This window comes from Podarcis filfolensis, assembly GCF_964270895.1.
Source record: "Podarcis filfolensis genome assembly, chromosome: 6".
NCBI classification, from domain to species: Eukaryota; Metazoa; Chordata; class Lepidosauria; order Squamata; family Lacertidae; genus Podarcis; species Podarcis filfolensis.
In genome coordinates, this window is record NC_139609.1 from 1,358,901 (window position 1) to 1,372,264 (window position 13,364).

The 13,364-nt window shown below is 41.7% G+C and overlaps 1 protein-coding gene across 2 annotated transcripts in view; it reads right to left on the reverse strand.

Annotated features, from left to right (window-relative positions):
* Positions 1–13,364, reverse strand: part of LOC310765881 (uncharacterized protein C1orf21) — a 157,489-nt gene that overhangs the window by 80,747 nt on the left and 63,378 nt on the right. For both annotated transcript variants that reach the window (XM_083621511.1, XM_083621510.1), the window contains exon 3: positions 1,998–2,092. In XM_083621511.1, coding sequence (XP_083477637.1) covers positions 1,998–2,092 — 95 coding nt within the window. The remainder of the gene's footprint in view (positions 1–1,997; positions 2,093–13,364) is intronic.

Below are 13,364 nucleotides of genomic sequence, written 5' to 3' on the forward strand. Positions count from 1 at the left end.
TGCCCGACCATCCGGAGCACGGAGGGGGAAAGGAGAAGCCCTGACCCTGCTGCCCCGCCACTACGCTGCCGCCACCGAGTGAAAGTAGGGCTGGCGGAGGCCACAAGGAAACCCGCGGCTGAACCCAGACCAACCAACCCGAGCCCACCTCCCCAACGGCTAGTGCGCTAGAAGGAAGCCGGAGCCCGGGGGAGGCCCACTGGAAAAGACCTTCCTTTTTTTCTATTTTCAATTTTTCTTTCTTTCTCTCATATATATATATATATATATATATATATATATATATATATATATATATGGAATTTTTTTTTAAAGTAGAGGATTTTTTAAATTTTATTGTTTTTTATTGTTGTTTTTTTAAAAAGTTTTAAAAAATATTATTTTTATATTACTATTATCATCTCCATCTTCTATTTTATAATACATACATTTCCCCCTTTCATATATTTTAACACTCTTTTAAAAAAAAAATCAACAACCCCTCCCCCCCTTTTCCTAAGACTTCAAAATTTCTATTACTACCATTTTAAAAGTACATCAATATATTACTTAAAACACACTATCCATCCCCCCAAAGGGGGGGGGGGCTTTTTGTTGTAGTTGTCCTCTTTCCTTCCAACTTCTTATATTTCATCTTTATTTTACTTCCTCCTTCTCAACATATAAATATTCTCCTTAAATTCCTTCCCAGATACTCAGCTCCTTTTTATTTATTTTTTCCTTATTTTTTCCTTTGTGTTTCAAAAGTATAAGATGTGTTTTTCAATATAAGATAATGTGTTTCAAATGTATAAGATGTCTACAGCTTTCACCTGGTTTAACAGTTTAAACCAGAGGATCATGGAGAACTGCAGTTATTTTGTGGGACCTCTAACCAAGAATTCCTAGCATACTCACTAAACTATAATTCCCAGGGTTCTTTGGGGGTTGCAAGGACAGACTGGCATAAAACCAGTATAAATTTATAGCAAAGCTATGTCCCAAGAAACATCACCATGGAAAAACAGAAGGAAACCATGCTGAATACACATGTAAAGGTGTTTGCACTTCATGCCTTTTTTTTAAAGGTTCTGTGCCTAGGCAACCCAAATTCTGTACCAATGAAACATGAACTCTGTGGCTTGTATGACTCATGCAAACTGGCATGTTTTCCCTAATGCTGCATAATTTATTCTGTTTTTCACTGAGCCACTGAGGAAGGGGCAAGAAACTACAGTGGGCACTTGAATTTCCACCCCCAACTATGGGAAATCTGTTTCAACCACCTCTCTGGCTTCTGAGATTTCAGAAAATGTTACACACACCTCTTAGTGTTTATAAGGACGAGTGATGTTAAAATAAATAAATAAACAAACGTATAAATGTGAATGCAGTGATGCTCAGGAAGCTGAATTATGCACTCTTTCTCTACTTCTACAGAACTGTAGCATACATCCGAGCCCCAGAGGTATGCCACTGAGGGTAAAACAAGTGGATAACACATAATGCAAAGCTGGAAACAAGAAATTAACTCTTATCTGCAGCAAATTACTAAACACTGAACCTTGCAAGTTCTCTGGTTGTAAGCACATTATATATCTTTTAAGTGTCTGAGTTGGCACTCTTTAAAATTCAGGGTGGGAATGCAGAGAGTAAATAATGACAGACATCTTCTTAAAAGTAGGTAGTTTCCTTCTCAAAAGGCAGTAAATTCCTGTGTTGGTAACAGCTCCTTTGCACACAAACACATTCATCACGAGCCAAACAGTATAACACTTGCAAAGTGGCTGAATACAAATGCCCATTCTACACTTCACCGAATTAAGGGCAAGATAATTCATAAAGACAAGCAGAGGAAGGTAGCATTTTGCAGCTTTCCTCTGAGCTATAAATAGTTATGGCATTTTCAAGAAAGCTCTCCCCTTCAGTACACTAAGTGTTGTACATACTCTATATTTCATTACAGAGCTAGAGCCTGTGTCAAACCCTTTTAATAAGTAATAATGTTCAACCTTTACCAAGTTTTCCTGGTTTCTGGCAGCTATTTTCTGGTCGTCTTCTCCTCCATTTTTCATGTATTTGACTTCTTCCACAGGTTTGATCCTATACTCATCTGAGGAGCAAGAGGAAGAGGAGAAAACACACACATGTAAGAACAGTTATAGAACCTGTGCAGCTCAGCAGATGGTTTTCACAAGCAATGACCCTGTGAACACTTCATAACTCCAAATAGCTGTCTAATGAAGAAGGCTCCTCTCGGGTCTTCTTTATGGACTTACTTTATGGACTTACTGCAATTAACCCAAAACAAGTCTGTTAAGAGCACTGCGAGATGCCTCTAAGGACCACTTTGCAGATTATAATGGAACGGGTACCTTACGGCTCCAAACCAGTGTGCTTCAAACATGTACAAGCTGCAACTGACAATGCAGGTGTACAGCACATCTACTCCTGCGGCAATATGTGAAGCAACTCTGGTGGACATTCTCACCAGAATCTGTCCACGTTATTATGAACAATTACCTTAGGAAAGCAACTAGAGTGGTTAAGAAAGCAACATGCAGCATGAATTAGGGAACTGAAATAGCTATCAAACTCAACTGTTGCTTAGAGGGAGAAGGTGGAATTGGAAATCAAGCAAACTAGAACAATATTAATGTGAGAGTGTCAGGATATATTACTAGCATAACATGAGATTACAGTATTACTGCAATGCTGATTAAAAATACTTGGCACTTAAATTTTTAATCTTCCATGTGCTTTAACATATATAGCTCAATAATCCTTACAACCACCATGTAAGGTAGAACAGGAAGATTCCCATATTATAGGTGTAGCGGGGAAAACAGAGAGATACAAGGCATACTCCTTTACACATTGCTTGGTGGGATTTAAAAAACCATACTGCCCTTCAAAGTTTGTACTAGGAATATACATTCCACAACAGATGCACAGTTCAAATATCTTCCAGGCTTAGACCTCCTCCAGACAGTCCTCAGGAAATTGAGAGGATGTGCAGTGAAGAGAATGCTCTTGGTGGACCACAGCAAGGACAAGAGATAGGAAGGAAGCCGTGGCCTCCAAAGGGAATTTGGGAGAAGAGGAGGAGCACAGATGTTCCTCAGTCTCAACAACGACTCATGTGCTTTGGAATTTGGATGCAAGGTCACTCTTTCCCCATCTTTATTTATTATTTCCTTATTTTTTTAAGATGTGAGCACTGCTTTCCCACTTAATATAATTCCTACACTGGAACAGAATGATCTGGTTCTATCCACAGGGCGTAGTTTCAAAAGCCCTCTGCAAACAATTTGTTTAGACCTTTGGCAGGAAGGGAGGGGAGAGAAGCAGGGAAGAGAGAGGGAGGGAGATGGGAGAGGTTTTCTCCACTTTGGGCTCCAGCCATGGCGCCCTCTGGCACTGCCAACAATGGGCACGCATCCTCTAACACAGGGGTGGCCAACCGGTTGACCGCGACCAACAGGTTGACGCCCGGATCCATATCGCTCGCATTGTTTAGAATCATGTCTCCACCCCTCAGTCCTTTCCTACGTCACGTTTAGTGTGTGTTCCTTTGTCGTCTGCTGTAGCGCTGCGTTCGTCTGTTAGTGGCTGCGTTTTTGGTGAGTGATTTAAATTAATTCTGCACATTTACTGTTTAAAAAAAGGTCAACAACTTTGGGAAGCCCCCCTAAAAAAAGGCACAACAACTTTGACCTGCTCCCCTAAAAAAGCTGAATAACTTTGGCCTGCCCCGCAATGGGTAGATCACTGCCAGTCGTCCCCCCGCCCCCCGGAGTAGATCGCAGTCTCTTGGGAGTTGGATGTCCCTGCTCCAACAGTTTACTCAGAGGGAAAGGAGTCCTTCCCTAATAGTTGGCTAAACAGGCATCACACTTTCCACACCTTGCTCTCCACGCAATACTGTAAGCTTGCAACTTATGCACATATAATTTGTGCTCATTCAGCTTTATGTATGTGGAAAACTATTTCTTTTAAAATAGAAAGGGAGGAGGATTCCAGGGCAAATGACCTTGGCAATCCCACCCACCACTGAACCCAATGTGTTTCAACTACAGTGGTACCTCGGGTTACACACACTTTGGGTCACAGACTCCACTAACCCAGAAGTAGTATCTCAGGTTAAGAACTGTGACCCAGGATGAGAACAGAAATCGGGTGGCGGCAGCATGGCAGCAGGCCCCATTAGCTAAAGTGGTACCTCAGGTTAAGAACGGACCTCCGGAATAAATTACCATATATACTCGAGTATAAGCCAACCCGAATATAAGCTGAGGCACCTAGTTTTAGCACAAAAAACATGGAAAATGTATCGACTCGAGTATAAGCCGGATCACCACACCACAAACCTGGTGGTGGTGGTAGCAGCAGCTGAGGAAGAACAAGCAGCCTGAAAGGGCTCCTATCGGGCCGCTCGCCCCTCCACTGCTGCCTCTGCCTCTGCCGCTCGCAAAAGCAGGCATAGGAGCCACGGTTGGGAGAGGCAACCAGCACAGCGCCTCCCCATGGCTCCTGTGCCTGCCCTTGTGAGAGGCGGGCGGTGGGACCAGTGGCAAGAAAGGGCTCCTTTCGGGCCGCTTGTCCCTCTGCCACCGTCGCCCGCCTCACTCGAGTATAAGCCGAGGGGGGCTTTTTCAGCATAAAAAATGTGCTGAAAAAGTCAGCTTATACTCAAGTATATACGGTAAGTTCATAACCAGAGGTAACACAGTATACACTATTTTGGCTTTAGGCGCAATCCCCGGAACATAACCCCTGTGTTAGTTTCAGGCCTATGGTTCTTAACCGTGTTGTTCAGAAATGCATAGGTTTCAAATGCCTACAGATAATTGTGTTTAGCAGGGCTAAGATACAACAGACATGATTCCAAGAGGATCAGGTGGAATTTGTGCAAGAAAGGGAGGGAGGAAAACATCTACTCCCACAACTTGGTCCCTTAACCAGCATTATATTACACTCCCCTTTTTCTCCCCGCAATGCTGAACATTAATGGCACATATCCTCTCATAAGTTTGAGTTCTGTCACACTGAAAGGATTTCTGTTTGTCATTCTATGAAAAAGAAGACGTTTAAAACATGTGTTGTCAAGATGAAAAATCACTTGCCAGAGGTAGGTTGAAAATATTTGAGTTTCCTCCTGAGAAGTGTCTTCTAGGTAATTTGACTGTCAGTGTTAAGAGAAATATTGGACTAATTATGACCCTAGAGCAGCGCAAGATGAATCATAGCAAGGCTAAAATATCCATCTTGGAATCGGCCCACTACCCTTTAGATGCAAGCGCTAGGCCTTTCCAAGCCCAAGAACTATGGTTTTAGCTTAAATGTTGACATTCACAATCGCTGCCTGCTCTTGTAATTCAACTAAATGTCAGTGAGCTCAACATCAAGTAATGAAAGGTCCATGTTCACCAAGCAACGTAGCCTTGGCACCAGTTCAAGGTATTAGCTGACATGGCACATCCCTTAGGAAACTGACACCTTCTCATGCCACCTCAGGCAGGTATCTTTGTGGGTTTCTCCCCCTCGCCAGCTTGAGAGTGCCCCAATATATATGTTACAAGCAAGATGTGATGTACAAGGCCTTCTTACAAGGTACAGTGGTACCTCAGGTTACATACGCTTCAGGTTGCATACTCTGCTAACCCAGAAACAGTGCTTCAGGTTAAGAACTTTGCTTCAGGTTGAGAACAGAAATCGTGCTCCAGCGGCGCAGCGGCAGCAGGAGGCCCCATTAGCTAAAGTGGTACCTCAGGTTAAGAACAGTTTCAGGTTAAGAACGGACCTCCGGAACGAATTAAGTACTTAACCCGAGGTACCACTGTACATGGTTATTGAGTACAAAAGAGAATTAGTGGCACCTTTAAAAGACCAACCAATTCATGATAACCTAAGTTTCCACGGACTAGAGGCAACTTTAACCAGATGAATGAAGTTTTATCCTGAGTTATATATAAAATAATATACTTGGGGGAGCAGATTGTAAACAGTGGCCAGAAGGAAATTAAGTGCAGAAAAATTATGTTATTACTAGTGGTTAACAATCGTTAGTTAACTACGGTTATTAACTGTTATTAACAAAATTGTTATTAAGGAGATATTTGCATTTTTAAACAAGTTTTCTCCTAGCGTCAAACAAATTACATCTCTGGAATGAAATTTCCCCCATCTCTTCCATTTATAAATAAAATATTGTCATTTAATTCAAGGAGTACCCTATATATCACACTTAGTGCTCATCTTATAACCAATTATTCAAATGTTGTCAAAAATCTTGCTGAATCTGCAAAAAGTCTTACTACTTGTATTCCGGCATTAACTAATTTGAAAATATTGAAACCATAACAAATGTTCACCATCCATCTTCATAATCATATCATATAATAATTGGGATTTAGAGCAGCTGTAGAACGTAGAGTATTGGGGGCAATTTCGAATGCAAAATTCTCCGCGTCTGCAAGGCAACGTGGAACAGCTACATCTGTTTTCCAAGTGGCATTATCAAGGGAAAACGAGATGTTGGTAAGGGGTTCCTTGCTAGATCAGACCAAATGTCATTTTAGTTCCTATACTTCCCCCTACAATGGCTAGCCTTGGGCAACTCACAGGGAGCACATGGCGTGGTTATGTTTGAAGTTATACGCTGAACAATCCCCAGTTAAAATCTCAGTTCTGACACAAACTCACTGGGCAGCCTTGGGGCAGAACTGCTCCTTAGTTTAGCAAAAAAGCGAGTAAGAGACAACATGATAAAAGTGTATAAAACTATCCCTGGCATGGAGAAAGTGGGTGGAGGAAAACTTTCTCCTAACACTAGAACTTGCAGACATCCAAAGAAGCTGAACGTTTGATGATTCAGGATAGATAAAATAAATTTTTCTTCATACAGCGCATAGCAAAACTATGGGATTCACTCACACAATAAGTAACGATGGCTGCTTTAAACAAGGATCTGACAATTTCATGGAGGATAAGGCTATCAGTGACTACTAATCCTGATGGTTATGTTCAAAGAAGTTTGTTATTGGCATCCGTCTATCTTGAGAGACAACGGAGTGTGCCTCCAAGGCTGAAGCAAACCGCTGGAGAATCACAGTGCCTGCTGTGGCTACAGACACAGGTAACTTTTAACTGCTGTCTCCCGCATTGTTTTTGCTGCGTTTGCAGAGCTGAAGTGATCTCCCAGGGCGCAAGTCTGGGCAGTGTGTATGCAGGTCCTGGGCTGCCCAGACGTCAAGATGCCCCTCTTGTCATCGCTGATGTGGTCCAAAGGAAAGCAGAACAAGACGCTTGGCACCAGCTTGGCAGCAAGACTTGCGGAAGAAGATATACAAGACACCATCCAACCGCCTTAAGGACTCCACTGCTTAGCCTTTTCTTCTCCCAAAGGTGTCCCAGAAGGCAGCAAGTACAGATTTTTCCTTGGAGTTGCTGCTGCATCCCAGTTGCTGGAAGCTGTGAAGTGGGGGAGTGCTGTTATGCCGAGGGCTGCTTTGGGCTTCACATCTGCCTGACCACCATGAGAACAGGATGCTGGGTTAGATGGGTCACTGGCCTGATCCAGCAGACTTTTCTGATATTCTTAGAGCAAGAGCAGCAGCTTTTCATCTCCTCCTCTCCTCTCTCATAGTAGGCTCTGTCTAGGAAAAGAACACTTGATAATTTCTCCACTCCTGTTAAGTGGCAGCTATTGAAATGGAACAGAGGCAGGAAAACTCTTGTTTTGATGTCATCACATCAGATGGCTTCTTTTGCAACACACTGGCTGGGGTGAACACACAGCCTGCTGCTCTCGCCATGTGCTCTCCACATCATCTGGTTCTCTCCTTGGACAAGCAACTGGCCTTCAATTCTCCACTTGCAATATGTAAGCTGGTAATACTGACCTACCTTTAAAAGGCCAAATGTAAAGATAATGGAGAATGTGTCATGAAGCTCAGTTATTGGAGCTTCAGTGTATAAATCTGTGTGCACTACACAAGTAAAACTGTTAATTCTGAAGATACCACAGCTGGGAGCCAGGCAGTGCAGCATAAAGCACAGGATTTGCTGTAAAACATTGATATGTGCCAACCCCCTTCCTGTATTTATTATAAAAACCCAAGATCTTCATGTAAGCTAATGAAACTGAGCCAAAAAAGGGGGGTTGGAGTTAGACGTCCCTGGTTCCAATCTCTCTTCAGCTGAGACCTACTAGGTCGTTCTATATACTCTTAGCTCCTTTCTGCCAAAATAAGGGGAATACTTATAATAGCCTATCTATCTGATGAAGTTTCTGTGAGTCCTTTGAACACTCAAAAGTGCTACACAAATGTTGTTTTAGTATTTCTTCACTTTGTGCAAATGTTCTTGGTTTTAAAACAAGCAACTATTTTCTGCTCTACTTAAAATCGATTTTTAAAGAAACTATTTTCTGCTCTACTTAAAATCGATTGATGAGCAAAGCATCCAGTATTTCCCATAACTCTAGATTTTGCATGCAAAGAAAGACCAATAATAGTGTTTAAAACAGGAAATAGAGGGAGAGTTATGTAGAAAGAATGTGCTTTGTCACCACCACAAAACAAGTTACAAGGTGACACAAATAGATAAAAGCACAGAATAGAATAAAGATGCTGAGAAAAGGTAGAAATGATTATGACAGTATACAATGCATCTCTTTGAATCCATGGCATAGAACAGCTGGCTATGCTAACCTTAAACAGTGATTAGGCAGGTAGAGTATAGAGGAAGAGATGCATTACCAACATCACGTATAGATACCTATGTATGTGTGCACATGTGCTTTAGAGAAACGCTCAGCCACCAGTATGGCAAATAAAGATTTCCACCTGGAAACAGATAATTCCCCCACACAAAGCTACCATGGCAACATAATGAAGAAGCACGACATTCATTAATAATGGTCTCAGTGATAAATGAGCATATCAGCATGTACTACTGAAACAATTACGAGGGAAGGGGGAAAATGGCAAAGGAAGCAACGAAAGGAATGGTTACAACACAATGTGGATTCCAACAGTGATATATTAGAAAGAAGACAATGAAAACCACCACCGTGTCTCAAGAACCGTATCGAAAGTGCCTGGAATGTAATAGGATTTTTAGACAGACAGACTTCATCAACTGAAAGGTCATTTAAAAAAATAATTACTTTCTTTTTATTAGAACTAGTACTAATCACAAATACTGCAGTCTTCAGAGAGAACTTCAGAGTCTGGGCCCTCTCAGAAGTTTTACAGTTTTCTTAGGCTACATGATAGTCTTGATTCCTCTTCCCATTTGGAATATGTCACAGTGGTGACTTTCTATGTTTGTCTGTTTCTCTACTTCTAAGGCACTTGCAGGTACAGCACAACCAATATGAGAAGTTAGGTAACAATAAACTAGGGTTTATCTTTGTGTGTATGAGCACTGGAACAGCTGCACAGATATCTGAAACATTCACTCCCATTTTCAACACTAGGACCATACCCTAAACTGTGATTAATCTTAACGATGGTTTATTGAAACAAAGCAGCTTCATAACTCAAGTTTGGCTTGTTTCAGTAAACCATAATAAAAAATAAACACAGTTTGCCTGGCAATGAGCATAATGCTAAACTGCAGTCAAAACTCCATTGAATCTCCTCCTTGTGGCTGTGCTGGAGGAGGAACTACACTAGCCTGAGCCCCACTCACACAACAATAAACCATAGTTTACTATTTCATCTCAGTGCTGCCAATGTAACTGAGGACAGGTTGCAAGTGTGTGTCCCTAAATAAGGGGTGTGTACTTGTGTAACCTGAACTCCTGCAAGTCTGGGAAACAAGCAGTTCTCTTATCTTTTCTCTGTTATCATACGATCACATGTTCCAATAAAAAGATATGAAGCTTATGGAAATTTGACGATATGCAACCTGCTAATAGGCAATATTTGATAGGATCAAGCCAACACTACTTAGTCATAAAATGAAAATCCAGGATTTGTTAAGGCGCACAGAAATTCTAACAATTGCACCCATTCTCCAGGGTGTCAAGTACACTTCAAAGTCAGAAAATATAAAATAAACAATCATGGTACCAATCTAATATTCTAAGTAGCCTACAGGGCAGGTCTGCCCTTCTGTGCACATCAAGAATGGGAAACACATTATGAAACGTGTAGCAGCTTGTGTTACTCTTTATTAATGCTGAATGAATGCAACTTTGGGGGCTATTTCATTATTTATTAAGCACCAATAAAGAGGAGCACAAGCTGCTGCACACATTAAGATGCATTTCCATTCTAGACATGTACAGAATAGTCAAAAAGATATTGGCAGGGAATAAGGGTTTCTCCCCATTTAGTCATGCACTGCAGAATTTACCAGGAGCAAGGAAACCATATTACAGAGTAATAAGCCTTGGCAAGCAGCTTTCAATGATTTTGGCAACCTACATTTATGGTGTTTACCATTCCATGCTCCCTCTTCTTCCTGCTGACGCACATGTTAGCTCAGTAAAGTACAGGCCAGACAACTTGCACTGTTATTCTTTCTATGGCGGAGCACAAGAACAGCTGCTCCTTAATTTACAGCAGAGAAGGGAGACTCTCTTAGCTAGTTTGGGATCACCTTTCATACCAGAGGACCAGTAGGAACGACTGCCTTGCCTGTCACCTGCCTCTGCTGATTTCTGTGGTGAGCCACTGATGAGTCCTAGAAAAGAATGAAGCTGGAAACCACAAATAGGTGGAGCCAGAGATATATACACACACTTAACAGATGCTCTGTGGGCTTTAAAAAAAATCAAGAAGTTAGAAACAACCATCAGCCCTACCTTCCAAAATATCTTTTTAAAAAGTATTATAATTGTGACTGTTTCTGTGGCTATGACTCTCTCTCTCTCTCTCTCTCTCTATATATATATATGGTGTGGTAGAAGCCATAATATTGTAACCCTTCTTATAAGTCCTTCCTCTTCCACTTAGCAGAGAACGCTCCCTCTTTACACTGAAAGTAAGCACTAAGAGTGTTTCTACAATAACCTATCTGCTCTTTCCTCAAATCCTGAATTGTAGGGGGGGGGGTTGCATGTGTGCATGTCTAAGTAGCAAGTATTAGGAAGATTCTGTTAGCATCCAAACATAGCAACTCACTGAGGGGGAGGGAAGCCCATGCCTGTTAGAAAGCCAAAACAGTGACTAACTTCTGAGAAATACGTATATACTTCTGCAGTTTGCATTAAACTTTCTGGTAATGTACTATAAGCGGCCTTGTGGACCCAAACGGGTCTAAAGGCAAAATATATTATTTTAAATCAATCAAAAAAATCAAAAAGTATGACAACAAGTCTCCACAAACAAATGTTCTCAATTGTTAGGGACAAATTAATTTGTCCCCCTAGTTTGTGTGTAAAGTACAAGCAATTCTTAAATGGTGTCCTTCTGTTGTGACATCTGGTCAATCCAAGAGGAAACATAGCAACTGACCTTCCAAACCCCACATGCTATTCTGTGTAACTGAGGTGCAAATGAATCTTACAGATCATGTAAACGATAAGCTTTCTGGGTCCAGTTACACTTGCGTCAAGGAATAACTGTAAAAGGTGGCTAGTCCTATAAAGGCATGACCACCACTGGGACACTGCCAACAGCAGAAAATCAACAGCAAAGAGGAGATCTGAAGTGATCCAGACTGCCCATCTCTGCCTAAAGAAAAAGAAGGTATAAGAAGGCCATATCTGGCTGATCCAAAGAAAACCTCTAAAATAAGTAATTGCGGGGGGGGGGGGTGCCAACCATGGCAATCCCTTAGTTTGGACTGTTTTACTTGGAGTGACATTATTTATACTATCTACAACTCCAGTATTTTAAAGATTGTTTTGGATTTTTTTTTAATCTGGTGTTTTAATTTTAAATTGTTAATGCATTTTTTATGGTTCAATGTGCCCACTGCTGTAATCCACTTTAGTATCGTAGACTCAATGAAGGGTGGTATAGAAATTGAAATAATAAACTAACAGCTAGATTGAGATCCCTGAGACGTATGAGTGTTGCAGGCTCTGAATCTGCCCAGGGAGGGAACTCTGCAACACTGGAAGGCAAAGAGGTGGTGTTCATACCTTTTAAATCTAGGACTGGCTGCTCAAACCTTTCAGAGGAACTCAGGGATGTTTATATGCCAAGATGTCTCTGCTGGAGAAGACAGGTGGCACAACCAGAGATCCAGAAATGGTGCAATAAAGCACATGCTCCAACCCAGAGTGTCTTCCCTTTGAAATGCCTGGAACTTCACCTGAAGGGGAGGAGCACTGCCACACCTGGCTCTGCTTCCAGAACAGGACTTAGGTGAGCTTTGGGCTTTATTAGGTGAACTCCTGCCACCCCGGGTGCTCTTTCAGATCCTGTAGTACCTACTTCTGAACTCCCAAACCAGTCCTTATGTGACCTGCTCCTTGCTACTGCATCCTTCCTGGTTCTAGTTGCTCTGTTCCCCAACCTTCTTTGACATACAGTGGTACCTCTGGTTACGAACTTAATTCGTTCCGGAGGTCCATTCTTAAGCTGAAACCATTCTTATCCTGAGGCACACTTTCGCTAATGGAGCCTCTCACGGTGCGTGTGTCTCTGGCGCGCAATTTCCTTTCACATCCTGGGGCAAAGTTCGCAACCAGGAGCAGCTACTTTCAGGTAAGTGGAGATTGTAATCTGAAGCATTTGTAACCAAAGGTACAACTGTACAGTGTTGGGCTGTCCTCGAATGGTGCAAGCTACAAATATCTCATTTCATCTTGACATAGCTCTGCTTTCTCTTGGAGAGTTTTATGCATCTAACATTCTACATTTTGCTGTAACTGAACAGCTATTTTCCAAGGTTAAATCATTAAAAACTGAAATAATAATAATAATAATAATAATAATAATAATAATAGGGTAGGCATGCTTGTAAAGCAGTCTCAAATGTTATGCTAAGTTCTTCTACGAACTCAGGCAACGCAGCTAAATAACAGTCAGGGCCTTATATAGCTGCCTTCATCTCACCTCTTCCACAACTTATTTTGAGAGCTATTTTTGGTACCAAATACAAGAGTGCCAAGTAAAACAATTCAGAGTAGAAAGGGTTGTTTCAGCTGCACACAGTGAAAGTGGGTTAGAGTTCTCTTTTCAAAAAGCTGTTTCTCTACATCACAAACACTCGGAGACGGTTGTCCTTTGACAACATTATGGACTTCCATCCTTTCATTTAAAGAAAAAATCAGTTCTGCACTCACAAGAAATGTCTCTCCCCTGGATTATGTGAGCCCAACTCCTTAAAGAATCCCACAAGAAGAGAACCACACCTGGCCAATTTAAAGAAGGATGGTGGCTGTATCCCCTTCATGGATCACTGCCTTGCTGTGGCGA